General features: G+C 35.9%; 11 protein-coding genes across 11 annotated transcripts; 7 read left to right on the top strand and 4 right to left on the bottom strand.

The window, feature by feature from the left end:
* Positions 1-923: 923 nt before the first annotated feature.
* RO3G_13581 (uncharacterized protein) lies at positions 924-1,722 on the top strand (the record flags this gene model as incomplete). The annotated part of the gene is made up of 4 exons (XM_067668165.1): positions 924-942; positions 1,034-1,327; positions 1,410-1,512; positions 1,683-1,722. 4 exons carry the CDS (start codon positions 924-926, stop codon positions 1,720-1,722), a joined length of 456 nt encoding a protein of 151 aa, XP_067524266.1.
* A 4,145-nt stretch (positions 1,723-5,867) lies between these two features.
* On the bottom strand, positions 5,868-6,627 carry RO3G_13580 (uncharacterized protein; the record flags this gene model as incomplete). The annotated part of the gene is made up of 4 exons (XM_067668164.1): positions 5,868-5,872; positions 6,065-6,259; positions 6,318-6,468; positions 6,523-6,627. The coding sequence occupies 4 exons, from the start codon at positions 6,625-6,627 to the stop codon at positions 5,868-5,870; spliced, it is 456 nt and encodes a 151-aa protein (XP_067524265.1).
* Positions 6,628-9,984: 3,357 nt separating this feature from the next.
* Positions 9,985-11,805, bottom strand: RO3G_13579 (uncharacterized protein; the record flags this gene model as incomplete). The annotated part of the gene is made up of 8 exons (XM_067668163.1): positions 9,985-10,121; positions 10,174-10,255; positions 10,311-10,382; positions 10,437-10,506; positions 10,564-10,936; positions 10,992-11,083; positions 11,139-11,252; positions 11,315-11,805. 8 exons carry the CDS (start codon positions 11,803-11,805, stop codon positions 9,985-9,987), a joined length of 1,431 nt encoding a protein of 476 aa, XP_067524264.1.
* A 555-nt stretch (positions 11,806-12,360) lies between these two features.
* RO3G_13578 (uncharacterized protein) lies at positions 12,361-14,239 on the bottom strand (the record flags this gene model as incomplete). The annotated part of the gene is made up of 6 exons (XM_067668162.1): positions 12,361-12,703; positions 12,756-12,972; positions 13,034-13,128; positions 13,196-13,423; positions 13,478-13,549; positions 13,605-14,239. 6 exons carry the CDS (start codon positions 14,237-14,239, stop codon positions 12,361-12,363), a joined length of 1,590 nt encoding a protein of 529 aa, XP_067524263.1.
* Positions 14,240-15,105: 866 nt separating this feature from the next.
* RO3G_13577 (phenylalanyl-tRNA synthetase, beta subunit) lies at positions 15,106-17,328 on the top strand (the record flags this gene model as incomplete). The annotated part of the gene is made up of 9 exons (XM_067668161.1): positions 15,106-15,163; positions 15,220-15,275; positions 15,342-15,418; positions 15,470-15,599; positions 15,650-15,765; positions 15,821-15,971; positions 16,019-16,260; positions 16,311-16,716; positions 16,768-17,328. The coding sequence occupies 9 exons, from the start codon at positions 15,106-15,108 to the stop codon at positions 17,326-17,328; spliced, it is 1,797 nt and encodes a 598-aa protein (XP_067524262.1).
* Positions 17,329-17,730: 402 nt separating this feature from the next.
* RO3G_13576 (uncharacterized protein) lies at positions 17,731-18,648 on the bottom strand (the record flags this gene model as incomplete). The annotated part of the gene is made up of 3 exons (XM_067668160.1): positions 17,731-18,435; positions 18,494-18,564; positions 18,624-18,648. The coding sequence occupies 3 exons, from the start codon at positions 18,646-18,648 to the stop codon at positions 17,731-17,733; spliced, it is 801 nt and encodes a 266-aa protein (XP_067524261.1).
* A 1,299-nt stretch (positions 18,649-19,947) lies between these two features.
* RO3G_13575 (uncharacterized protein) lies at positions 19,948-21,366 on the top strand (the record flags this gene model as incomplete). Its single annotated transcript, XM_067668159.1, has 5 exons — positions 19,948-19,984; positions 20,036-20,209; positions 20,262-20,661; positions 20,711-20,837; positions 20,965-21,366. 5 exons carry the CDS (start codon positions 19,948-19,950, stop codon positions 21,364-21,366), a joined length of 1,140 nt encoding a protein of 379 aa, XP_067524260.1.
* Positions 21,367-22,524: 1,158 nt separating this feature from the next.
* Positions 22,525-23,146, top strand: RO3G_13574 (uncharacterized protein; the record flags this gene model as incomplete). Its single annotated transcript, XM_067668158.1, has 5 exons — positions 22,525-22,591; positions 22,642-22,678; positions 22,738-22,751; positions 22,863-22,949; positions 23,004-23,146. The coding sequence occupies 5 exons, from the start codon at positions 22,525-22,527 to the stop codon at positions 23,144-23,146; spliced, it is 348 nt and encodes a 115-aa protein (XP_067524259.1).
* Positions 23,147-23,908: 762 nt separating this feature from the next.
* Positions 23,909-24,097, top strand: RO3G_13573 (uncharacterized protein; the record flags this gene model as incomplete). Its single annotated transcript, XM_067668157.1, has 1 exon — positions 23,909-24,097. One exon carries the CDS (start codon positions 23,909-23,911, stop codon positions 24,095-24,097), a length of 189 nt encoding a protein of 62 aa, XP_067524258.1.
* A 405-nt stretch (positions 24,098-24,502) lies between these two features.
* On the top strand, positions 24,503-24,727 carry RO3G_13572 (uncharacterized protein; the record flags this gene model as incomplete). Its single annotated transcript, XM_067668156.1, has 1 exon — positions 24,503-24,727. One exon carries the CDS (start codon positions 24,503-24,505, stop codon positions 24,725-24,727), a length of 225 nt encoding a protein of 74 aa, XP_067524257.1.
* Positions 24,728-25,324: 597 nt separating this feature from the next.
* RO3G_13571 (uncharacterized protein) lies at positions 25,325-26,530 on the top strand (the record flags this gene model as incomplete). The annotated part of the gene is made up of 4 exons (XM_067668155.1): positions 25,325-25,467; positions 25,521-25,829; positions 25,880-26,413; positions 26,470-26,530. 4 exons carry the CDS (start codon positions 25,325-25,327, stop codon positions 26,528-26,530), a joined length of 1,047 nt encoding a protein of 348 aa, XP_067524256.1.
* Positions 26,531-27,745: the final 1,215 nt, after the last annotated feature.

Raw genomic sequence — 27,745 nt, 5'->3', positions numbered from 1 at the left:
GATTGATACTGGTTTTGTAGACCAAGAAATATACATCATTATTTTGATCAGCAGGTTTCATCCTTGGTTTACAAATGTCACGCTGCATCAGGAGAGGGGCTTTATCTTCCAACAGGATAGAGCTCCCCATCATACAGTTGATTATGCACGATGGTGGAACGAACCCCACCAAATTAGAGGCTTTGAATACTAACCTGCTCAAAGCCCTTATTTGAACCCAATTCAGCATGTTTAGAATGCTCTTGAAAGGCGAATTGAGAGAAAAAGGTTATCCGTCAAAAACTTGGAGCAATTGAAGGTGGCTTTATAAGAACAGTAGGAAAGGCTGGATGATAAGTTTGTTGAACGGTTAGTTCGAAGCATGAAGAGGCGATGTGAAGCAGTTATTAAAACCAAAGGATGTGCAACAGAATACTGAAATTGACTTTATGTATGTATTCTTAGAATAAGTGCTTGGATCTTTCTTTTCTGACAATCTGAAATCCCAAGCTTACATTTACATGCATCAATTGGTCTCGTACTTATATTCTATATTATTTCAAAATCTTATTTCAATATTTTGTTTCGAAAATTTATTTGGTGTGATTGTACGCAGGTGCTCTTGAATTCTCTACTTACTCAGTGGCTGTTTACATTATTAACTAACATTGCAACTTTTAGAGTGTGGATCCCAACTCATTGAGTTTGTCAACAGCGTTTTTCTTATTACTGATCCTCGTAACGAGGCGATGTATAAACGAAAGGAAGTGTCTTCAGAGGACACTTTTGACAGAACAACACAATATACGACTTTGTATGAAAAAAAGAAACCGGCAGCTTTTACACAGTTAGCAACAAAAAATGGTGCACATTTTTTAAGGGCTCAGAGATCAAGGAAACGCATGGACTCAGGTCGTCGAGTTGAACGAAAGATCGTATATATCATGAAAGCTGATGATCGAGGTATATGTTGCTGTAAACATAGACTGACTGACGAAAAGAAAAGAAAATAACCTAATACTTTGTGTTGACGTTATGCTTGTAATGTTTTTAGCTCAAAATATTGGCAACTACCAAACACGATTTGAAAGGTTCGTAAAAGGGTTAAAGATGGATGGCTTTGAGGTGTTCGGATATGCCAGAAAAAGTCCGCATAAATTGTCTAGTGAAGCGTTAAAAAAGAACCTTCAAAATATGATTACCTGTTTGCGGCATCGTTCGTTGGTCGAAGCTGTTTACGTCTCGCCAAACAGTCTTGCTAAGAGTCCGATTGTCTCACGAGACATGTCCAATACAGATGAAGAACTGGTACAGATGGAGCTTGACAATTGTGCAGGTAGCACGCAGAGTAAGTTTTAGAAAAATGGGAGAATTTGGAGAAATATGAAGATAGATTATGACACGACAGATTAACTCTTGGTTTGGTATAGCTCTTTTGGCATATTTGTCATCCACTGAAAAAAAAGTGTGCCTTATCATTGTCGATTACGCTGCTCTTTCAACAAAATCTGCCGATGTCCTGGCTTTGGTCAAGTAAGTTTTGTAGTAGCACATTTCTTCATTTTATTGCACACGCACACTAACACTCCTGGTAGAAACCATAAATCACTAGAATATATTGTTGTTGATCGTCTGAAAGAAACAGGAAGATATGAAGTATACAGGCGTATTGAAATACTCCAAACATCTGATTGTTTGGATAGCTTTGACTATCGTAAGGGATTCCCACATCGGTCTATTTAAAAGCACACAATATGTATGCATAAAAATTGTTATTCCGAATAAAAAAAGGTTGTTTGGTAGAACAATATATAATGCATAGTAGCGTTACAAAGTCTTTAATTTCATTGCATGTTTACAAAACACTTGCCGCATCCTGCCTTTGGTAGCCGCAACGGTTATGTTCAGGGATACACTAGATTTCCTGGTCCGAAGTAAGAAAAAAGTGCAAGTTTTTTTTTTTTTTTTTTTTTTTTTTTTCGTTGTCCATCCTTCATCATAATAAAATTGTTTCTTTTTATTTACTAGTGCTAGACCACTAGCCTTAGTAGTAAATTTATTCTTATCGTTTCTAACTATTATCATTGAAGGTTTTAATTATTATCAACAAAAACAACAATCCTTGATTGCTGTCAAACAATAAACCAACTCCACATAAGCACAATTGAAACAACAACAACAGCAACGATCATGAGTGCACAAGCAACGTGCATGTATTACGGCAAAACCATCAATGCCAAAAACAAAAGGGGATGCGAGAAGCGGCTTGACGATTTTGTAGATGTCGACATTTGCTATCTAGAAGACGCACATTCTGAGCCACTTATTGTTGCTAAAATCCGAATTGAAAGCTCTCCAGATCGATACAAGCGATAGCCTCAGAGGCCATCGTTCACTGACGTGTTTTTGTTTACAGATAGAAGAAATTTAACTGTACAGTAACGCGATGTTCAGTCTAGTACAAGCTTTTTTTTCTTTTTTTTTATAGCAGAGATTGCGGGTTGAAAAAGAACGTTTTCTGCATGAAAAAATTGGTTGTGCTACGTAAAACAATCCGCTCTCCTATTTAATTTTTAATTTTCAATAAAAAAAATAAAAGCTATTCAAAATTAATTACTTCATAAAAAACTCTTTTACCTTAACAAAGCTAAGAAAGCGATTTTAAAAGGATCTTATTAATTGTTAAGAATTGATTTGTACAAAAAAGGCAAATAAGGAAACATAAATTATAAGATGTTTAGGCCTCCGGAACTTTAAGCATACAAAATATTTTAATATTGCTATACACTTCAAGGCAAGGAAACCTCTGGTTTTAAGTTTGCGTCATGCTATTTTACAAAAATCTTATTTCTTTTATCTATATACTTCATAGTTTGGAAGTGAAAAAAAAATATGTCAGAAGAATTGATATGATTTTGGTATTCCATGATTGCTTGTACTTTGTTTGAAATTATTGTGAAATAAAAAGTGAATTGTAAATCATTAAAGTAAACGAAAAAAGCTAGATGCGCCTTTTCTTGTTCATACTTGATGCAAATCAGTACAAAATAAGTAAACAAAGAGCCAATAATAATAAAGCATCTCTACAAGGCTAACATCAAGGCTTCAATTCATCCAATGCAGTTTCAAACTTGCAAAGATTCAATAAAGCAGCTAATTTAAAATAAGTAAAAACCCTCTGACCTATTAATCAGTTGATCTAAGCTTGGTGATGATTTGAGAGTACAAAGCCATGCTTTTCTTCCTTAAGTAATAATTATGTCTATGGATCCAAACAAACAATTGAATGAAAGTAGAAACCAAAATTTGCGATATTAAGTTGAAATTCATGTGTAAATTATCATTAAACCCCATTATGAAGTCATAATATATGTAAAGGAGTATTATATAGTAAAAAGCTAATTTGAGAGCAGCAGCAAATTTAATTGTGTGGGTATAAAATGCTTGATCACAACAGGAAAACGGAATCCTCATATTTTACTATTGCAATGAAGTACAGCCATCTCTCTTATTTTGTTTTATTTTCTTGGTATGCTTACGAACTTGTCTAATTTTCAGACAGCAGGGACTGACATAGTATGCTCAATTACATCGAAAGACTTTAATTACTCTATTATGAATCATTTTGTGTCATTTTTTGAGAGCAAAGTGGACAGTCAATTCGATGATGTACCAAAAAGAATAAAGATTTATTGTAGTTACATCCATCTTTACATAGTCACCTTAAAACATGCATATTCATAGCAAATTGCCACGCGATTTTATATTTATTAAACGGTTAATTAAGTCATGTCTTTATTATAATGTGCTATACTTTTCTTATACTTCTTCGGAGCAAAACGAATATTTGTCTCTTGGGGTACATAGTTCAGAAAGCTTTATAATTTTTCTTTGTCTGTGTCCAAAATGCTAGGTAAAATTCATCAAAGATGAGACAGAAGAGGGCGTGATAATATCATATACCTTTTATTTTTTATAAACAGATAAATATGCATGTAACGGAAAGAAGAGTAATATTTCAAAATAAGCAAACCATCCTATGAACCAAAAATAATTATATGATTACCATTGACGCTGCTTTGAAGTTATTTAAAAAAGCGACTTAATACGTGATATCTATTTTATAGCAATACATTTGAGGCTTCATTGCTTATCAAAACCATGTCGATCAATCTTATCATTGCTTGCATAGTTTGTATGTTTGAATCTATTTTTGCTTTATCCTACATACTTTGATTTGTGATATTTTGTGTGCTTGGGAAAATTTGACAATATAATTTTTGATGATCAATTCAGCTATACTCATTTTATAGAAGTTTTCAAGCATTTTAGCAATATGGATAGGACGAGATAATTTCGTCACAGCAAATAATTTTATGAACTATTAGGTTAAATTGGGGCATGTCTATTAGATTGCTATTTCTGTAAGTCAATAGTGTACAGGGTTTACTGTTAAACATAGAATGCATCGCTTTCAATATTTAGGAGCTTTTTTTAGTATTTCTATTGCAACATCTGTACCGATAACAAATGTATTAGAACACCAATGATGAACAAAGCAGAGAAGAAAAAGAGCTCACAAAATCTGCAAGTTGCTGTTATAGCATTAAAACCTAATTATAATGAATACTAATGATGGTAAGACATTTAGTTTTTTACAATTAATACAAAATAATAAAGCAACATAAAGTATTTTATGTGAAATTACCTCTCAATAACAGCAAATTTCCTATAATTATTACTGTCGTAGAAGCACATCATTATTTAGTCTTTTATTTTCACCGAATGCTACTGCTGAGATTAAATTTATTTTTCTATATGGCCTCTTGACGCTATATATTTGTATTTTTTTCTTAGTTTTCTCTCTCTGATCATCTGAGCTTATTCATGAAACCAGAAGAAAACAAAACATGCTCAAATAACGAAACTCGCCGGTCTCGACTCTTATACAATCCGATTAATTTACAAAAAATGCATTCGAAAAACATGATTTCCAAAAAAAACCTTCACAGAACTCAAAAGCCTTCACGCATACCCATTTTGGCTTCGAGAATTAAAAGAACGACGTTGCCAAGGCAGCAGAAACTAGTTGATGCTTTCAAAAAGCTCGAAATTTCTGTTGAAGAAAACATTCTTATAGATGAGATGAATAGTACTTGAAGACATTAAAAGATCTGAAGAATAAAGAAAAGGGAAGAATGTTTGAATTATTCAAAGTTTAAGTAAGTCCCTTCACTCTTTTTTTTTTTATTGTAGAGACATAGTAACAACATAGCCTATTGTTATATGTATCTTTTAGATGTGGTGGCGGATGGATATACTGGAAGAACAAATAACACAAACAATGTTTAGCGCCAAAATATTATTGAATTATATTAAAATGAGAAAGGGTATTAATGTATATATTACAGCAAAAATATTATAAAAAAGTGTACACACACAATATATATACAATACATATGTAAACAAGCAATGAAATGAGAGTTTTAAGAAGATCGCATCTTAAGCGTGACTATCCTTGTTACTAGATGACGGAGAAGTGAAAATATCCGTATGAGAAGGAATTGAAGTTGCAGCAGATGATGGTTCTGATTGTTGAACTAATTTGTGCTGCTTCATTAACAAATAGTTGATTTGAGCAATGTTTTCTTCTACAAGATAAAGCGTGTATTCATCAAGAAATAAGCGAAGTGTATGAAATGAACCTGTGTGTGCAGAGAGATAAATATACTAATAATTAATCAAATTTCAACTTACTAAAGCTACGAGCATTTTGACGTGCTAAATCTTTCATAATAAGGGAAGCATAATAAGTCCATTTTAAAAGAAACTGCTTTGCTTGAGAAAGATAATGATTTGCATCATTCGGAGAAGACTTTAAGGTATGATTAGACTAAGAAATAGACATATTTGTAAAAGATAATGTTACCGGTGTGAACTTATTTAAATAATTATCAACTAAATTTGAAGTCCAATTCATCCAGTGTTCAAGATTTGGCTTGATGGTTAATAAATCAAAAATATCCTGATTTACTTTCCAAATGATGTTATTCAAAAGCAAATAAAAAGTAAAAATGTTACTTACAAATATGTCTAACCTCTGAAATATTACAATCACAAACCCATAATGTTTGATCCAAAAGACCATCAAAATCAAAATGCTCCCAGTCCTTTCTCATTGCTGATAAATGCTCTGGCATGTTCAAGATCACCGAGGCAGTTTGTGCTGCATGGTTTAATGAAAGATGTCTTCTAAACTTGGCAGCAAAGATACGAGCAACTATATGATGTTTTTCATTAGTATTGAACAAAGGGCATGTGTATGGGCGCTTTTGTACCATCGAGTTTCTTTTGGTAAAAATTAACTGGAAATGAAGAAACATAAGTATCAATCAATCCGGCTAATTCACGGGTAAAGGCTCTCAAGGTGATCATCATTCTTTGACTCAAAGGATAGTTAACAGCGGGAAGGAATCTTTCGATTATTGTCTACAATTTATATATGTAAGTATATTAGCATATATTATATGTAACAGTGCTCACATCGTAGAACAGGCTATCATATCTCCAAACAGCTTCAGTCACTTCAGGAACATCGCGTATCAAGAATTGATATCGTTCAAGCATGTGTTCATAGAACAAGCTCATTGTTTGGTTCATCCTATCCACTTGATGAGTGATAATTAAATTAAGTATTTGTCGACAATGTGTTTCATAAGCAGAGATGAAAGAGCTGAGTGTGTTATCGAAATCATTGCTGAATGGATACGATATAATGGTTGGCTTTACAAAGGAAGGTACATAGATCGAAGTAGAAGAATTCAATAAATTAGAGGCAGTGATAGAGGGATTTATATTAGAACTTGATCTATCATCAAATAGTCTTGAACTATTATCCTCTGTAATGGCCAAAATTGGATCATTTCTAGTGTAATAAATATATAAGTGATAAATAAATTAAAAAAAAAAGAAAGGTTTACGTTTGATGGGCTTCAGTACTTGCCCTTACACGTATACCACAATAATGATATTTTGATTGACCTCTGACCCCTAATCGCCTCGTCTTTAACTCTGGAAATACAATCCTAATTAATTTGCCAAACGTAGCTGAATTGACAGGTACCAAATGTCGGGCAATACAATGGGCTTTATAATGTTCATACATATTTCTTCTAGGCACATTGTGATCTCGCTCTTGAACATAATTATCCCTCACCCTATTTTAGTGTTATTATTTTATCAATTGGAGCTTTTGTTAACACGAACCATGCAGTAACGTGCATGCTTGCTTCTCTGTCTGATATAATGCTGGGATCCAGTACATCACTTTCATTGTCATTATTGTTATGAGCAACTCGACTACTATTTCCATTATTGTTACTACTACCAACAGCATTGCTGCTATGCTGTTCTTCCTCTGTTCATTAGCAACATTAATAATAATAATAAAAGTAACCAATAGTACTAGAAACACACAAACCTTGTCGTTCTTCTGTCTCAATTGAAGGACGTCCAGTGGGTAACATTCTTGTAAATAAAGAAAGCTGTTTAAACCTTTTTTTGTTCGCGTACAGATATATAAAAAGCCTCTTTTAAAGAAAAAGTGCAATAAAATGTTACAAAAAAAAAAAAGAAATAGACGGAGTATACATAACAATTGATCAAGACAAGAACTTGATATATTAATTATTTAAACAAGAGGAAACAAACTATGTATGCTAATATCTTTTTTAAATATAATAACAATCTCAAAAAAGACTTTTTTTTATCGTAATACGATGTATTTGGCAACCTTTTAACCTATACAATGTGCATAAACAATCTAATTAAAAGAGCTGGCAGCAAAAATAAGTGATTTGACTATCGGAAAAAAACAATACTTGAGCTAAACTGTTTTGAACTGAATAAACAAGAGGTTTCAAGAGTTTGTTTTATAAAGTGTTCAAAGCATTTTACGTATATAATAATTCATACATCTAATTATAGCCTATTCCAAGTTGACCTGGCTCCATACAGGGTTTCATTCCATCACCTGTGGCTCTACATTGGTTGACATAACCATAATCTGGTCCTAACCTCTTGCTGTGAGTATTTTTATGGCGCTCATCATATGCCCATTGGAACTCAGGATTCTACCAGTTTTTCTTTTGAAACAAAGTATATTGATTGCTGTGGTTAGAATCGTGATTGAAGAAGCCAATGACCAACCAGACTAAACACTGACAATACGTACCCTTTCATCAAAGTAACATATTTTCTTGCCTTCTTAATCGTCATTGGTCTTGTTTTTGAGGACGGCAAAAGCTTTAACATTAACGCTATTGTTCTGAGCATCAACACATTAATCATATGTTTTGTTCTTCAAATGAAAATGCTCGTTTCATTCCATTGTTTCTATAGACTCAAGTGTTTGATATAGATGCACTTTTTTTTTTAGGAAAGTATATTTAATAGTTTACTTGATTTTATGAATAATAATGAAAATGACAAACTATTTCTGTTTACTTGGCAAAGGAGAGATTTAAACAGTAAATTAAATATTTTAGCCACTTTTAGTGTTGATGAACATTCTACCTGCCAATTAATCACCAAATATGGCCTGTGTATACTGTTTTAACTTGAAATATAGAAGAATAACCTGGAATTCAACAAACATGAGAAGCATGTCGACATGACATATACATTGTAAGAATAATGGCAAGAAAAGCCTGACTATTTTGTATACTATTACGCAAGGAAACCCAAGCTAAAATGTGTATCAATTGATCTTGTAATAAGCTTTACGCCTTGTATACCAACTATCCTAGCTATGATTACATTATAAGTTGATATATGATACGAAGCTAGAAACAACATAAGCCTTATACTTTGAATGCTTGCAATGTAAAGCTATGAGTAAACAACGAACTGGCAATAACTGATATGTATTGCTGCAAAATATCCTTATAATTCTGTACTTCTACTACATACTCATGCAATATATTGTACTGAGCTTTAATAAAAGCATTTTGTATTTAATAAATAGTAAATGTTGAACTTTGCTTGATTCATTTTTGTCAACGATTTAAGTCATATCAACCAATGCACTTCTGTATACCTAGGCAGCCTTTGGTGCCAATTACATTTCTAGTATATCAGCAATCACAGCAAGACATCACTTGTAATATACCAAGTAAATCTAATACACAAAATAGAAAACATATGGCTGATATATTCTGAAAAACTTCATAACACATTTTATCTCTTGAGCTCTTATGTGTAATGATGAAATCCGCTTAATGAATGTGTGCCACTCAGATAAACTCCTTTATGATACAAAACACCACATATATAAAATTTCTGGGATAAGCCCATAAGAAGACCATAGTTTTATGCGTTAACAAAGTGTCTTGTACTTTACGTTAATTTAAATTCACCTGTTTATCGTATTCTACCAAACTTGCGATATAAACTTAATTTTACCACTCTTTAACTTTTTTACATTCTACAAATCCTTGCTAACAAACATTACTTTTTATCAGTCTATATAACAACAAAAAATTTTAATGTTTTGCTTTTCTATATCACAATCTATAAAAGATACAAAGGCTTTTGATGATTGATAGTAATAAAGCCACTGACATCTATTAAGTGAGCAGTCAACACTATTTGGCCTATAGCATTATGGCTCTGTCAATAAACAACTGAGTTATTGATTTCATGCACTCATTTGAAGAAGGTCTAAAATATGAAAGGTAGGGCAGTGGAATACTTTTAAAGTTCTATTCAAAATAAAATAATTTGCATGATTATAAAGCAACTTGCTTATTTAAAAGAAAAATAAAATTGTAAAACGTAGAAGCCTCTTTCAAAAAAAAAAAAAAAAGGGTCAGTGGTTTGTTTTTTCAATATATTTCTACAACCACCAATTTCCTTACGCTTTCTATAATTTTATTGAAACTAAATCAAGGAGCGTGTCTTTATAAAAGTTACTATTTAAATATAAACGCGGTTTATCTTTTGAATTCAATCCACAATCACTTTAGCGTCAATATGCGGGAATAGTTCAAAAAAGGACTTTAAGAGATCAATACCATGCTTGACATCATCCACACCACCAGTTTCTCTAATGGAATGCATACTCAATTGTGGGTTACCAACATCTATGTAAAACATTAGTTTTTATATACTAACTCATCACTCTTTTCTTCCTACCAACTGTACGAAGTCCTAATTTTGCACTCAACATAGGACCAATAGTAGATCCACATGGAGAATCATTACGAACAACGAATTCCTTTTAAAATAAAGAATCTGAGCACCAGTGTCATTGTATAGTGTATGTGTCTTACTTGAATGGGGATATTCTTTTGGCGTGCAATTTCACGTAAGATTAAACTTGTAGGAGCAGTCGTTGCATATCGCTAATGTGATTTGTTATTCAACGATTTGCAAAATAACCATGATGTTTATATTACCTGATTTGCATTGATTTTAATAACCGTTCCTTTATGCATCTGTGGACGGTGATTCTCTTCATATTTATCTCTAAATACGCCTAGTGTCAGCAAACTATGTTATATTGGATATTATCCTCATCCTTACGCGTAATTGGGATGTACAGCATGCGCCATATCAGCGCTGATCAGCATACTTTTGTGAATCGCTTGCTCAAAGGTAACCTTGGTATTCACTGAGGATTTCATGGAGGCTACAATCCTTTCCATAGTAGACGGCAACAAACTTGAATTGGCACCATGAGCGGTTGTACTTCCGACTTCTTCATTATCAAAGAGTGAAACCAGTCGTATGTTCTTTTCATCTTGAATACCGTCCGATTCAATCAAAGCCATCAAAGCACAGTAAGTCATGCCAAGATTATCCAGTCTTGCAGAATAAATGAATTCATTGTAAGCGCCCCCTAAAGTAGCTGGCTGTGTATCGAAAAGGCATAATTCAAAATCGTGGATTTGATTCACTATAAAGAAAAGAATAAGTACTTTCTCTCCCTTTCTCTACTATGCCTTCAATACCTTCTATTTTCATTTTCTCTGCCAACATGTGCATCAATACCGGATGATGCTTGCTTGGCTCTTCATCAGTTCTCTTTTTTTGATTTAGCACACTGAATAAAACAAAACTTGTGAGCAAATGACTAAGGATAAAGCAAAGGTACTTACGATTTTGCTGTTGTGGCCAAGATGGGCACTAGATGATTTTCTTTATTAAATTTGAATGCATCATTCACCGAACCATCCAAATGGATAGCTAAAGTAGGTACGCGTAATATAGGTCTATTGATTAAGCAAATCACTCAGTACCCCATCTTTTCCCCCTTTTCCTACCTTTGACTTACTTTTTAATATGAACAAGAGAATGATGAAAGGTACCATCATGTTTTTCAACCATCACACGTCCAGCGATACCCAAATCACGATCAAACCAAGTATGCCAAATACCTCCACCATACAACTGAACACCCACTTCTAAATACCCTTGCTGTTCCTTTTTGCTCACCGGTTTGACTTTCAAACAAGGCGAGTCGGTATGTGCGCCCACGATCGAGAACCCACCCTGACCGACCTGGAATTGTCCTCCGACAATAAAGGCGACAATCGAAGAACCATTGCGCGTAAAATAATACTTTCCCTTCTTTTTTAAATGCCACTGTTGCTTTTCATTAATCTTTTCGAACCCTGCGTTCTCTAAACGAACAGAGGCTTCGTGAACAGCATGAAAGGGGGAAGGGGAAGCGTTGAGGAAATGAATGAAGTCAAGTGCTTCCTTGGGTGTGTGTGTTGAATGGTCAAGTTTATGGTCGGAACCAATCACCGTCGAAGTGGTCATGCTTGACGCCATGCTTGGCTTTCTTTTGAGTGAGCATGGAAGTCGTTTAAATAAGCTGCTGCAGCCAACCATATGTTTGTTTTATATAGAAAAAAAAAAAAAAAAAAAAAAAAAAAAAAAAAAAAAAAAAGAGATAAGAAATTGCCTTTTTTTTTTATTCTGAGTGACCAAAACTAGCGGGGTTACTATGTTGATGAGAAGAATACTCATGAATGATATGTGGTGCCTGTGAACGCTCAAGATGTTGAATAGGAATATGATCCAATTCAATCAATTTAGCGCATTCGAGTATTAACAAGGACCTATACACTTTTCTCCTCATCTTCCAGTGATCGTTGAGTGCTTGAAGATATGGTTCATCTTGTGCTTGCCATTCACTATCTTGTGCTGTGGTTAGATAAGGTGAAATGGCGGCCTCACCCTTATTGTCCGAATTATTCAATAGTTGGCGATCTCCTTGCATAAGGGATACATTGATGGGACAATAAAAATTGCTAGAAATAGGATTTTGTCTTTTGTCTATGGGATGAGTTGACAGTTTTTTTTTCTCTCTTACTATTTGACTTGCCTTAAATCCAAGTAATTCAAATTCTTTAATTGCTTGACTACAGCAATAACTTCGTTTAGGCTTGTAATTCGATTATCAATCAAGATGAGCCTTCGAAGATATTTTAATTTTCTCAAGGGACGAATATCAGCAATTCGATTAGCGCTCAAGTACAAGGTGCCTAGATTAGGCATCTGTTTACTGAAACTTGCTGGTAGTTCCTCTATATCAGTTGCACACAGCTCAAGATATTCCAGTGAATAAAAGTCAACCATTTGCTGTAGACTGCGAAATGGACTTCCAGACAGATATAATTTTCGAGTACCACGTAAGTATTGTATGTTGATTTCACTATAAACAAGATAAGTATACCTCACACATTAAAATAGGCTCTTATGTTTACACTTTAATTTTTCCTTGATCTCTCAAAGAGAATGATTCCAATCTCTTTGTACAGCCAGCGCCCACGATTCTTTCAATTTGGTTATCGTCCAAATAAAGTATCCTGATATCTGGAAACATGGACATATCGATTGATTTCAATCGATTGAAGCTGAACTTGAGTTTACACAACCTTTCCATGGGCCGAGTCAGTTGAATTACTTTAATATCGTTATGATCTGTAAAGAATACTTTGTTGGCTTTCTCTCTTTTCAGGTGCAAATGAAGTTTGAAGCTTACCAAGATTTAGTTCTCTTAAACCAGTCAAGGATTCAATTGACTCGAGACTTTCTATTCGATTAAAGGATAAATCTAAACTTTCCAAACAATCGTTACTATAAAAAGAGGGTTACACATGAGCTAAACAATGGAGATGACCTTCCCCCTTTTTTTGAAACTTACTTGAACCCCTCAAAATCTGTTAGACGGCGAATATTATTCGACTTTAACGATAAAATCGCAAGACCTTCCAAGGAATGAAATGATTTACATGACTTTATAAAGTTGTGAGCAACATCTAATGTTCTTAATGATTTTAATTGAGTGAGATCGTCAAATTGACTGAGATGATTGTGTGATAAATAGAGTCGCTGCAGTTTTTCAAGTCGCTTTAAATCAATTGAAATAAGTCTATAGGTGAAGTGAGCAACATGTATACGTGTGGTAAAGCATGCAACACTTTACTTGTTATCAGTAGCATCCAAGTGATAAAGTGTCTCGGGTAAACCGGACAGCTGTGTTAATTCATTGTGTGACCTAAATCATGCAAAAAAAAATGAACAAACGAGTACAAAACAGATTGGCTGCTTACACTTTCAGCTTTTCAAGCAGTGGAAAACACAATCTCAAATCATTCAATGCGGTGATTCCTTGTCGATTCAAGTTTAAACTTTTCAACTTGTAGCATTCAGTAATTGAACAAGACTTTTCGATTTCCAAATAAATGCCTGCTAGAAATTCTTCTTCACTCGTCTGAATACATTTAGACAGCGTCTTTTTATTGATGTCTGGTGTCCTTTTTTGTTCTTCCTCCGTTTGTTTGATCTCTACAGGCGGTTGCTTGTGTTCTGTTAAAATCGGTTTCTTCTTTTTCATCACTCTCGTTTTGTTTTGTTCATCCATCACGGGTTCAGTTGCTCTCTGTCGTAGTGGGGTGGTTGGCTTACTAGGATCTTCCAGAGAAGACTTGGATCGTTTAGAAGTCGAATCGGGTGCATGATTCGGTTGAAGGTGAGGATCGAATTTGAACGTAAAGTCACTGCTTGCAGGAGGTCGTAAGGTGGCTGTATTCTTTTCATATTGCTTCAACGTTTGACCTGTCTTTGTATCACCAATGGCCGTGAGTGGATCCAGATAGGGCATGGATGGGCCTTGTGTCGGATTACTTTGCCACTGAGCCTTCTTATCAGCAGAAGACTCTCTTGTTTCAGTTTGGTCAAAAGACATGGTAAATAAAGGAAAAGGTGGGGAAATGGTTGAATCGGGCTGTTTATATAAGGACTGATATATTATGGGTTCATTATGATAATCGATATAGAGTGCTTCATTATGAGAGTGACTGTTGACTTGCTCATCTATTACAATGTCATTATTAGACACGATATTAAATCGATCAAAATTTAGCGCTAACTTTTTCGTTAATGAAGATTGTGATGGTTCTACTATTTGCCATTCTTCTTGTTGCATAATAAATAAAGGTCAAGTTGTGTAATAAAATTAGAAAAAGGAACGTTAAAGCAAAAAAGAAAGAGATAAAAAAAAAAGGGGGGGGGGAAGAAGGCACAAGTGTAAATTTCACCTTTGTTTTACTGCTTTTGTTGCTGTTTGCAAAACACTCCATTTTAAAACAGCGATATCATTTCTAAGAGATGCACTCTACTTGTGATTTGAAGTAGAGAGCGAAAAGTCAAAAGTGAAAAAAAAAAGGTACTTTCTAGTTATGTGGTGTATGGAAACGAAGAATTTTTTAACTCTTGGTATACATGTATGGCACTATTTGAACTAGATAGGTTTATTTGTTTAAAGATCTTGTAAATGCATGCTTGTTTAAAGTCCGTTGCAAACATCTACTTTTGTAAATAAGCCCAAGTATTACTTGATATTTACTTTAAATCCCCTTTCTAGAAGAAAGACTTGTGAACCAAAGTATTTCATCAGATATAGTAATGATGTTCCTATTGAATAACATAGCAATACACGTAAGATGATAGAACGTCTATGTTATTATCATCCAATAAGTCCAAGCCACATTTTAGATTTTAAATCACTTGAAAAATTTCTTGCTTTTTTTTTTCTTTTAAACAAACTTAAACATGCCTACTGTGAACGTTGACAAGATTGCTCTTTTTGAAGCTCTTGAAAGAAACTATAGTAAATTGTCATTTGAATAAAAAAAAAAAAGAGCATGCAAGCTGAAATTTTTATAGCTTCTCAAGAATTTTTTGAGCTTTGTTTCCGTTTCGGTATTGAACTTGAAGAAGACGTAAATATAGCCATTGTCTGCATTTTCCACATTTTTTTTTTGCTCACTGAATCTTTTTATCTATAGTCTTCTGAAAAGGAAGTCAAGGAAGGAGAAACTGCACCTGAAAGACCGATTTTGAAAATCGACATTCCTGCCAACAGGTAAACCAAAAGAGTATGAAAGAAGCATGTGGAGTACTCAAAGTGAGATAGATATGATTTGTTATGTCACGAAGGTCTTTCTCGTGCTCTTCGTGTATTCGAAGGCAAGGCCAAGCCTCCAGTTTACAAGACTGTCAAGCCAGCCGATGGTAAACTTCAACAAATTCACGTTCAACCTTCAGTAAGCTCTCTTGTCTTTACGCGTATACATGTTTTTAACAATGGCTATAGACTCAACAAATTCGACCTTATATCGTCGGTGCCATCTTGCGCAATATTACCTTTACAGCCGAGAACTATGCTTCCTTCATCGACCTTCAAGATAAACTTCACAACAACATTTGCCGGTAACAATATAGTGTATGAGTCATGATTGCTCTTTTTTTTTAACTCCATTATCAGTAAGAGAACACTTGCCTCTATGGGTACACACGATTTAGACACCATCCAAGGTCCCTTCTCTTATGAAGCTTTGCCTCACAAAGACATTAAATTCGTTCCTTTGAATAAGACAACTGAAGTAGATGGAGATGAATTGATGGAACTTTATGCTGTAAGATGTGCTTTCTTTAATTATTCAACAAACTAACCCTTTCATAGGAAGATAAACATCTCGGTAAATTCTTGCACATCATTCGTGATTCTCCAGTGTATCCTGTTGTATTTGACGCCAATCGTGTCGTCTGTTCTCTTCCCCCAATCATCAACTCTGATCACTCCAAAATCACTTTGAACACCAAAAATGTCTTTATTGAAATCACAGCCACGGACGAACACAAAGCCAGCACTGTGTTGAACACGCTTGTGGCCATGTTTTCAGAATACTGTTCTGAACCTTTCACGTAAGACATGTTCCATTGGAAGAATTGACTTATTCACTTATTTTCTACAGGGTTGAGCCTGTTGAGATTGTCTACCCTGACAACACCACCAAGGTCTATCCTCAATTAGAACCTCGTCAAGCCAACGCAAAGGTCGATTATATCAACTCCTGTACCGGCCTTGAGCTCCCCGGAGACGAAATCTGTAGACTCTTGAATAAGATGTCACTGGATGCCAGCATTGACCCCAAGGACAAGAACCAGGTACTTGTCAATGTGCCTCCTACTCGTTGGGATATCTTGCATGCTTGTGATATCATGGAGGATGTCGCTATTTCTTATGGTTATGACAACTTGCCCAAGAAAATGCCCAATGTGAATACCTTTGGTGCTCCTTTGCCCTTGAACAAGTTGAGTGATCACATTCGTAAAGAATTGGCCATGGCTGGTTTTACAGAAGTGGCTCCCTTGATTTTGGTAAGTGTGTTTTTGCTGATGAAAGAGAGAGACTAACAAGGAATGACATAGTGTTCTCATGATGAAAACTTCAAGTTCCTCAACAAAGAAGACGACAACAAGAGCGCTATCAAGCTCGCTAATCCCAAGACAGCTGAATACCAAGTCGTCCGAACCTCTCTTTTACCTGGTATCTTGAAGACCTTGAACTCCAACAAAAAATTAGCCATGCCTATCAAGGTCTTTGAGGTCTCTGACGTTGGTTTCAAGGACGAGACACGTGAACGCAGGGCGAGAAACGAAAGACATTTCTGTGCTACGTACACCAGCAAGACGTCTGGATTTGAAGTCATTCACGGTTTATTGGATCGTGTGATGGCCATGTTGAGTACACCTCGCATTCATAAAAATGACGTAAACGAATTGGGTTACTGGATCGAAGAAGCTGAGGATGCTACCTATTTCCCTGGTCGTTCTGCTTACATTTATGCTCGATACATTGATTCTGAGACAGAGGAACGTAAGCAGTGCAAGATTGGTTCCTTTGGTGTCCTTCATCCTACTGTACTTGAAAACTTTGAATTAACAAATCCTACGACTGCTATTGAAGTGAATATTGAACCTTTTGTTTAATAAATCACTTCCCCCTCCTTCTCCTTTGTATTATTGTACTAGAAAAAGAACAAGTTGCTTAAAATAGTTTTTTTGTTTCTATTTGGTGTGAATGCATACAGATGGTTACTCTATTCACGCATGTTTATCAATAAGGTGAACAAAAAGACGTAAAGTCCGTTTTTATTTCGTACACAAACAAAAAAAGAACAACAAATGCACATCATAAATTAGAGAAGTTATGCAAAAAAAAAGAAAAAAAAATATTTACATAGAATTATTATGAAGGAGGGAAATCTAAAAGTTTGCACTTTTTTTTTTTTTTTTTTTTTTTACTTGCATACTAAATAAGAGGTGAAGCTGTGTTTAGTATGCATCTTTGAGATGATGTCTCTTGAATGGACAGGATATCAAAAAAGAAGATCATAACAGCAAGTCATTGATTTCCTTTGAATGATGCCCATCTTGATTTGTTGACAGTACAAATTCATATTTCTGAGGTTGCAAAAAGGTAGTGTAAGATGGAAAGAATGCATGTTTTTGGTGATGATCAAGGGTATCACATAAAGAAGGGGGTGTCTCTTGCCACAGCATACCCTGGATGAGCGACGGAGGATGAAGTGAGTGTTCGAGTCGTTCGATTCTTGTTTTTTGAGTTTGAATCAGACTGCATGCCTTATTTCTTTCGTCTGTAAGGGTAGTATACATCTCTGTATATTTCTCTTGCAGCTCAGCCAGTTGACCCGCGAGCTCTTGTTCGCTCATCGTCGGATGGACGTCCACATCGATCGAATAAGGGAACGTACTTGGCAGATACAGATTGGGTGTCATGGCGGCTGTTGTCAGCATGTCTTGACCAAAGCATGTGTCTTGTAGATGAGAGTCTAGCAAGGGATGCAGGGTCACAGAGGAGGATGAGAGGGTAGAGGAGACCGAGCCACGCCTTTTGTCAGGCACTTCCTCTTCTGCTTCTTTCTTGCCACGAGAGTATCTTGGTGGCTTCCTGCGGATCAGATGAAAAAGATCAGGTTGACCAGGTCTGAAATGCGTGTGATACCAACGACATCTGTCTCTGCCATGACTATCCTTGGACTTGCGTGCATCTGTATCCCTTTGGAAACCATAGATCTGTAAATAAAGTGCATAAATAAAATGTAGTCTTTTTCATCTATGTTTATTTGATTACATTCAGTTGTCTCACGAATGACGCGAATTTACAGTGTTTGAATAGTTTGGGAAGCACAACCTCTGTGAATTCTAGTATTTCAAAACATTAAGAAAATACAGTTTGCATAAAATAGCATTGTGTAACTCACCTGGTATACAATCTATAACAAACATGTCGATACCTTTATGTTTACACCAGCGAACGTAATTTTGTTCCTTGTCCTGTAGACATCTATTGAATCAAGCGATTAGAAAGTCAAACAAAGAGAGTTGTGTGCAAGAGATTACTGATATAATTTTGAAACAAAGCCAGCGACTCCACGTTCTGAATGATCGTAATTGAAACGAGAGGGAATAGAGTAATTATCCCAATTGTACAACGTTATATCATTCATTGAAACACATTGATCAAAGCTTGATAGATTAGAGTATTTGTTTCCATAACTTTCAATAGAACATAAATAATTCATTGTTTCGTAGTTTTGTTGTAAAGTCATAAGAAGCTGTAGAAAGAAAGAAAGAAAAAAAAAACAAAAAAGAAAGTAATGGCTCTATAATTTAAAGTTTTCAAACGGACAGTATCACTACTATCTCCCCTGCTTGTGCCATTTGTTAGCCTCTCCCCCCCTTATTTTAAATCTCGCAAGTTGTATAAAAGTTTGTTTATTGTTATGATTCTTTTGACGATGAACATGTCATGAACACACGCTATTGGTTTTTAATTTCTATTTTATTCTATTCAAGCTTTTTTTTTTTTTTGGGTATGAAAGCAATCTTAGTAAGCATCATTCTCAAGTTGTCAAATAAAGCACATCTTGTTTCAAACGCAACAAAATCCCACAGCATTTAAAGGAGCTTATGTTCAAGTTGACAAGTTCAAACCATCTTTGTTTGCTTTTGCTTTAGCAAATAGAACCTTCTGGCCTCTCTTCTTTGCTGCTTGTCTTTCTTTATGCCTTCAGCCATGATCCTCATAAAGCCCATGTTCATTCTAAAAAGGGGAATCAATCATTTCACTCAGGGACCATGAAAGATAATCTCACTTCCAATTTGATCTTCTCTTTCTGCAGTACCTAAATATACTTTAATGATAGTCTCTTTAGAACTTCAAAGAATACGATCTAAGTAACTTGGCTTTTTTTTTTTTTTTTAAATGACTAACTTAAGAAACTAAGAAACCATTTTTATTTCTCCTTTTTTTTTTAAAAAAAAAAAGAAAAAGAAAAAAAGAGAGTGAAATAGCAATCAACTCACAAAGACTTGCAGTCGATCTGTCTCTTTCAAGTTATAGTTCAAATGTTTGGTGCATTTTATTTCGCATCACCATGCGAATAAAGTCCCAGTGCTTCTTTTTTAATAAAAGAAAAGCAGAAAAAAAAGAAAAAAAGAATAACGTGTTTTTAATATTGTTTTTAAAGAAAGAGAAAGTGGGATCAAGATGATTACAAAGATGAAAGTGTACCAGAGAAAAAAATGACAAAATTAGATAGTGATCCTACAAAAGCTGCAAGTAAAGTTTAATTCTGTGCCATTCTATATTAGTTATTAAATGCTATTGTAGGTGAAGCCGCAGCAAGGATCAATGCCATGTTACAACAAAAAGGAATTCCTTTGCATGTTGAAGATAGCAAAGAGGGTGAATTCACAAAGAATATTCCAATTAATGATTTGAAGAATAGATACACGTTAACTCGTGGAGCAACTCAAGCTCAAATCCACCAAGAAACTGGAGCAGGTAAGACAAAAAATAAAGATACAATTCTTTTTTTTTACTTACTTGTATAAAGATGTTACCACTCGAGGAAAGTTTTATCCTGATTTATCCTTAGCCGCACCGGGAGAACCTCCACTCTATTTACACGTCAGTGCCAAAACAAAAGAATCTCTTGATAAAGCTGTTAAAAAAATTGAAGAACTGATTGAAACAGCTCAAGTGCCTGTTGCCCAACAACCTGAGAAAGTGGACAGACGATTTGAACGCAAATATTTTGAAAAGAAATTACCTGTAAACGTCCCCGGCAATCCCCCATTCAACCTTCGAGCCAAGATTGTGGGTCCTCAGGGTGCGTTTGTGAAGCATATTGTACAAGAGACAGGTGCCCGTGTACAGTTGAAGGGTAAGGGCTCTGGATTCATTGATTCTACTACCGGAAAGGAATCAGAAGAAGATTTACATGTTCATATCACGTAAGAATCTTGTTATAAATGACATGTGTGTATTGAACTGTTTCAATAGTTGTATGAAAGAAGATGGATTGGATGCTGCAATTAAATTGACTGAAGATTTACTTAATACTGTTCGACAGGAAGCAGAAAGAGCACAATCTTATGGATACGGTCGCGGTCGTCCGAGTTACAATGGAGTAAGTATAAAAACTCACTTGATACTTGTTGTGCTTTTGAAAAAAAAAATGCCATGAAAAAAAAACAAACAAGACTAATCCAAACTTTTTTTTTTCAACTAATTTCCTTTTTTTTAAAAAAAAAAAGTATTATAACAGCTATAATCCAGCAGCAGTAGCAACACCACCAGCACCAGTACCTGGTGCACCAGCAGATAGCAATGCATATGCTTACGACTATAGTCAATACTACAGTGGTTATTATAATACAGACACAACGAACCAATATCAATCGTATGATGCTAGTAGTTATTATAATTATTATGGTTATCCACCCACAACTACTGCTGATGCTGCCACTGCACCCCCTCCAGGCGGTTTGCCACCTCCACCTCCTCCTAGCAGTGTACCCCCTAACACGACCAGCACGAGCCCGCCTCCACCTCCTCCTCCCAGCAGCAATCCTAGTATCCCACCCCCTCCACCACCAGGCAGCTCTTCAGTTACCGCCGGCTCTTCTTTACCTCCTCCTCCACCTGCCACGACTTGAAAGAGATGAATGTTATATAAAAAAGACTAAAAACATGAATTTTAATATAGCTTTCAGATTTAGAAATAAAAAACTAATTTTTTTTTTCTTTGTACAAAGGCTTTTGTTTAGGCAGCATGATGTATTTTTAATAAATAGGACGATACACAAAGACTTGTCTGCCGAAAAGAAAAGTGAGAAAAACGAGAGGAGTTGAGAGATCGCGAAAGAGGAATGCACTTTGATAAAGTAAGAATGCTCTAAAATGGATCATTAGTGGGGATGTCCATCGAGAAAGGTGTTCATCAGCCTATGTCTTACAAATCCATGTTGATATGGTTACGATGAAATAAAGAGACACACTGCAGGAAATCCACTCTTTATCTATGGTTTAGCTCAATTGATGATCTACAATGTTTGCATGCGTTTTTCCAATCTTATTTCCCTCTTTCGTACAAAACCATTTCAAGCTGCTGTCACCTTTGAGATGAAATGATCATGAAGCACTTTAGGCTAGACATGGTTCATAAAAAGAGGGTTTCACGGTATTTGCTTGTCTTTACTCGTTGCAATTTCTGTTTATTGCTTGTCTCTTGGATCCAATCGAACAACATGTCAAAAAATAAAAGCAGTAAAATTTGATGATAGCAGCTCGTTGATTTTTCTGAAACTTAAGCTTCCCCTTTGTTCATCTGATTGGCTGTATAGACAAAATCATCCCCCCTCTCCAAGCTCATCATGCTGGTTTATCCAAAAGGGATTCATGAAAGCAAAAACGGTTTTGTAAGAGAAGGGAATGTATGCATGAGCGTAGGTTGTGGATATGAAAAATGATGAACCTTGCAAAGCCAATTGTCAAAGGTTAATAGGAAGGATCATGTTTCCATGACCTCATTGAAGGGCTTGCAAGTAACCAAAACGGACCAGATGATATAGCAAGTTGTGTATGAAATAAATTAAAAATTGGTGCTTTTATTTGCAAAGAAATGTGTTTATGTTTTTATGAATCCAAAGATCCGGATAATGTCATGTTTGTGTTGTACAGTTTTGGATAATTTCATTTTGTGTAATTGAATAGTAATCTTTTTCATACAATCAAAGAAATTTATGGAGGAAAATTGTGTCCTCATAACAAAATAAAGTTGCCTTTTTCTCATCTATCAACTCATTAAAAGGAGCATGTCAGCTCGAATCTTCATAGAATGCACACGACATTTAGCTATATCTGAAGATGAAACAAGAGAAAGTAAGGGCATGGGGGTTTTTATCTTCTTGGAACATATCACACGATTAGAGAGATTGCAGAGCCTGTTGGCTTGAACAAGTCTACTGTGTAAGATATAAAAGCCAAGCTTGATAACTATAGCAGCTCTTTGTCTCGCAAGCAAACAGAGCGACCATTGAAAGTAAGTAAAAGAACCGAAAGGCACTTGAAGAGGATAATCAGAGAGGATCCTTTTGCCTCTTTTAAAGAAATAAATATGAAGATAGCAAAGCTGAATGATTTGTTTGTGTAGAAACTCTTCAATCGTATGTCGATCGACTTGACCTCAAGTCATACAGAGCAGTCCATAAGCCTAGATTGACTGCAATACACCGCAAAAGTAAGCTTCTCTGAGTGAAGGAGCACATCAATTGGGCCAAAGACCAATGAAAAGGCGTTGTTTGGTCTGATGAGTTGCGCTTTTACGTGGAGGGCAGTAATCGCGGAAAAAGAGTGCTCAGGAAGGAAGGAGAGCATTATGATGAAAGAAATATAATATCCACAGTCAAGTGCGGTGATGGTGGTGCTATGGTTTAGGGATGTTTTTAGGGAGGAAGTTTCGGGCCTTTAGAAATAATTGATACTGGTTTTATAGACCAAGAAATATACATCAATATCTTGGCCAACAGGTTTTATCCTTGGTTTACAAATGTCATGCTGCATCAGGAGAGAGGTTTTATCTTCCAAGAGGATGGGGCTTCCCATCATACAGTTGATTATGTGCGATGGTGGAAGGAATCCCTACCAAATTAGAGGCTTTGAGCACTGGCCTGATTTGAACCTCATCAAGCATGTTTAGAATGCTCTTGAAAGACGAATTGAGAGAAAAAGGTTATCCGTCAAAAACTTGAAGCAATTGAAGGTGGCTTTATAAGAACAGTAGGAAAAGCTGGATGATAAGTTTGTTGAACGGTTAGTTCGAAGCATGAAGAGGCAATGTGAAGCAGTTATTAAAGCCAAAGGATGCGTAACAGAATACTGAAATTGACTTTATGTATGTATTCTTAGAATAAGTGCTTGAATCTTTCTTTTCTGACAATCTGAAATCTCAAGCTTACATTTACATGTATCAATTGGTCTTGTACTTACATTCTATATTCTCTTTATGGCACTCCACTACCTAATGAAGCCTCCTTTTCTTATCTTGATTTGCCTATCAAACCTGTTGAAGTACTTTACTCTGCGGCCCTGGTACAACAAATCGCCAATGATACTAAAAAGTCCATGCATCAGATTACTGCAGTTGAGATCAATTTCAAGGGGTTCCGTCGCTTATTCTCGGTACGCTTCTACATTCAAATGGCCCGTGCTCAACTGAAATACGATCTGGCTGTCATCGTCCTCAATCTTGGTCACCTTAGGAAGCTTGAATCATGCCATAATGAATGTATCTGTCGCATCTTTGGTGATTCCTCCAAGTTCTCAGTCAACGCCATGCTCCGTCTCGTTCAACAGTCATCAATGGTTGATCGTGTGTCTAACTTGTAAACTAAATTCTTAAAGTGTTCCACTGATCTCCCTGACGATACACTTCTTCAGAAGCTACTGCCTCATTTACGATCTGTTGCAAGCCGCCCCCATTGGAATCGCTCACTTTGGCAACGTTGTGTCTCTTTCCTGGATAGCTTTGATGATCGAATCTTCACGTAATTATGCCGTCAATTTTTGCTGGTTCACCTTACAACTCTCTGTACTGATCCTGATACTAATTTTCTCTATGCTTGTCGTCCATCATTAACTCAAGGTCCAGTCCTCTGGTTATTCATGACTCGCAGTGAACGTAGCCGTGTCCTTCGTTGGTGCCTTGATTGACTCTCTGGCGGTAAACTCAAACCCTGCTTGTACCATCCCAGTCATGGTTTCACCCCCATCCATTCTATTGAGTATCTTGATATGCATAGACGTCTTTGGCTACCTATATCTGTCAAAGATGCTATGTCCTTTATTTTGAATAAGCTCCTTCTCAAAAAGTTTCGATCTTTTCATGAAACATCTGCTTGGTCTGTTCGTTCGCCCGCTGTCTACATTATCCTGCATGAAATGGATTATCTATTTCATGATCAAACCCCTCTTCCTCTTGAACCTGGTGCCAAAGTGATTCACTGGTTGTCGTCGTAATAATGCTAGTATCTCAATATTGTTTAGACTTTATACTTTTTTTTTTTCCTCTTGTTTCTTGAGAAGTTTTATTACTTTTTATTATCTCAGATCTGACGTTTATATTAAAAATTTTATAAACAAAATATTATTTAATTGTATTTTAGTCATCAATATTGCACGAGTTTGCAAAGGGATAAAAAAGAAAGAAAGAATAGAAAGGCAATGCTATCACGTCACGAACTTCCAATGAAAAATCAGGAATAAGGTATACCTTTAAGTCTTTTAATAAACATGAAGTTTAGAAACATGTTAACTTTGGATAATTTTAAAAGGAAATTTTCCAACTGTTCATTTCAAAAGCTTTGGCATGATTTGCATGCTAGAAAAGCTCGTAATAGATCAAATATTAATCTGACACGAGCTGATGTATACTTGACTAAATTAGCAAAGCCTATAGGGCTCTATTCATGCTTTGATTATTAATCAAGACGAGATAAAGTAGCTGTCATGTTTGACAGCTTTTTAGTAATTTGATTTTAAAACACCGGATGCATATAAAGAGGGGTTTTCTCAGGCTTAATTATTTAACACTTTTTTTTCATTCTTTTTTTCATTATGGTTTCTATTATCCTTTCTGATACGCAAAGTTTTGATCCTAAATTCAAGTATGGTATTGACATTAAAGAAAATAAAACTTCCAAGGAAGTTGGTAATCATCAATCTGCTGTCAAAATCCAAGCTGCTGCTTTAAACCATCGGTAAAACCCACAAAATAAGCCCTGCTTTTTCAAAATTAACGTGTCTTATTTAGTGACGTTTGGATTCTCAAAAATCAATATGGTGGTATCACCTTGGGCTCTGTGTTGGGCTCGGATGGCGTTGGCTACGTGACCAAGAATGGCCAGGTCGGTCAACGCGTCTTGATCAATCCTGGTAAAGGCTGGGCTTCTGATGAACGAGGACCCGAAAAGGAGTTTCATATCTTGGGACTGTTGCCCGCCATTGGTACATTGACTGAAGAAGAGGTGATTGTTGATCAAGAGGATATCGTGCCTTGTCCTGAACATCTTTCTTTGGAAGAGGCGGCAGCATTACCTTTAGCTGGTTTAACTGCTTACAGGTATAAAAGGAAATCAAAAAGAACAATGAATCTTAACAGTAATTGAATAGAGCTGTATTCACCAAGGGTTTGGTTAAAAAGGATGACCATGTCTTGGTCACTGGTATTGGAGGAGGTGTTGCACTCTTTGCTCTTCAATTTGCTGTCGCTGCCGGTGCTCATGTTTATGTCACTTCTTCTTCTCAAGAGAAGATTCAAAAAGCCATTGAATTAGGAGCCAAGGGTGGCATCAACTATAAAGATGAAAAATGTATTGAAGAATTGAAAAAGCTTTTGGGGGGCAATCAACTTTCTGCAGTCATTGATGGTGCAGGTGGACCACTTTATGCTAAATATCCACAAGTAATGAGAACAGGTGGTATCCTTGTGAACTATGGACAAACAGCCAGTGCCAGGGAAGGTGTAAAACTTACGATGCATCATGTTGTCAAGAATATTGAATTCAGAGGATCTACAATGGGATCAAGAGCAGAATTCAAAAAGATGGTCCAGTTTGTTGACCAACACAAGGTGAAGCCTATTGTTTCTAAAGTTTGGAAAGGATTGACCAAGGAATCTATTGAAGACTCTGTCTTGACAATGAGGTAATTTTAATATAGTTGACACATGAACAGTAGTATTGATAATATTGAAAAATTAGCCGCGGTGAACAATTTGGTAAGTTAGTCATTGACTTTAGTTCGTCCAGTCCAAAGCTTTAAATGAATAAAGAGTGACGGTAAACGACCCGTTGTAAAACACCATCACTATCAGACAAATAAATTTTAATTTTGTTTCTGGGTGATCAACCTTGCTTGATCCTTTTCTTACCTCTAGAACTACTGCGTAGCTGCCAGTCTCCTCTTCAAATCTGGAGGGAGAAGTTAATGTAATGTATTTTTCAGCTTCAAATTTGCTGATTTTATGTGATTTAAATGCTGGTAACGGAGCGCCAAACAAAATAGTACTAAGACCTACGATACCGATTGCCAACGCTGACAGAGAATCTCTCGACTTGGCAGCACATTTGGACAGAACTGAAACACACAGCGGGTTTGTACAGTAGAAGCTGCCTTTGACCTTCCTTGAAAAAACCTCTCCGCTTTTCGTTATTAATATACGGGGATGCGTCAGTCGTCGAAAGCAAAAAATACAAATCTTGGAAGTCAAGTTCTCATTGGTAATGCAAACATTTGCTGCTTCAGAGTGGATGACCTCTTTCCACCGTCCACCGTATTTTTTAAATCCTTTGATGCGGGAACCAACTCCGGTTCCTCTGTCTCCAATGAACATGACCAATTTCTTCTTTGTTGAAGGACTATCTATTAAAGCGCGTTAGAACTCAATTATCTTCCATCATCCTGGGAAGTTACTACCAGAAGTTTGAGACAGTGCCTTTCGTTCCTTTGTGCATATCCGATGAGTGAATCTATGCTTCTGGATTTCTCGATGTCGGCGTTCATTCATTCTGTTGCCAGTGTTATAGAAATCACGCAGTTTTTTGCGATGTTCAACATGCGCGTCAAAGTTATGTTTGAATTGTTCAACTGACACATTTGAAGTTGATGTCACTTTCTGAGAAAGACTATTTTCAATCAGTTGTACCTCCTTTCCCTTTCTAGTGAGCTTTTTTCCTGTTTGGCGCTTGACCCTTTGTTTGAATGCACCACAGCCAAAATCTATCTCGTTAGCTGATATGATGGTTGCCTTTGGGATCTTCAAATATTTCTGAAGTTCAATGTCTTGTACCACCGGAGCTGCTTTATTGTCATCATCCAAGACAGAATAGTAATTGTGTAGCTTGAGGTGAAATGAAAATCTTTTCAAAGAAAAAGGGACAGCTGCTGTCATATTCACAAGTCCGTTATCTGTGCCGCAAAATGTAAAATCTTCAAAATCACGAAGCACACATGCTTCACTGTGGACTAGACCACGCG

The sequence above is a fragment of the Rhizopus delemar genome, genomic scaffold (assembly GCF_000149305.1).
Source record: "Rhizopus delemar RA 99-880 supercont3.12 genomic scaffold, whole genome shotgun sequence".
Classification (NCBI taxonomy): Eukaryota; Fungi; Mucoromycota; class Mucoromycetes; order Mucorales; family Rhizopodaceae; genus Rhizopus; species Rhizopus delemar.
This window is presented reverse-complemented; position numbering and strand designations above follow the sequence as displayed.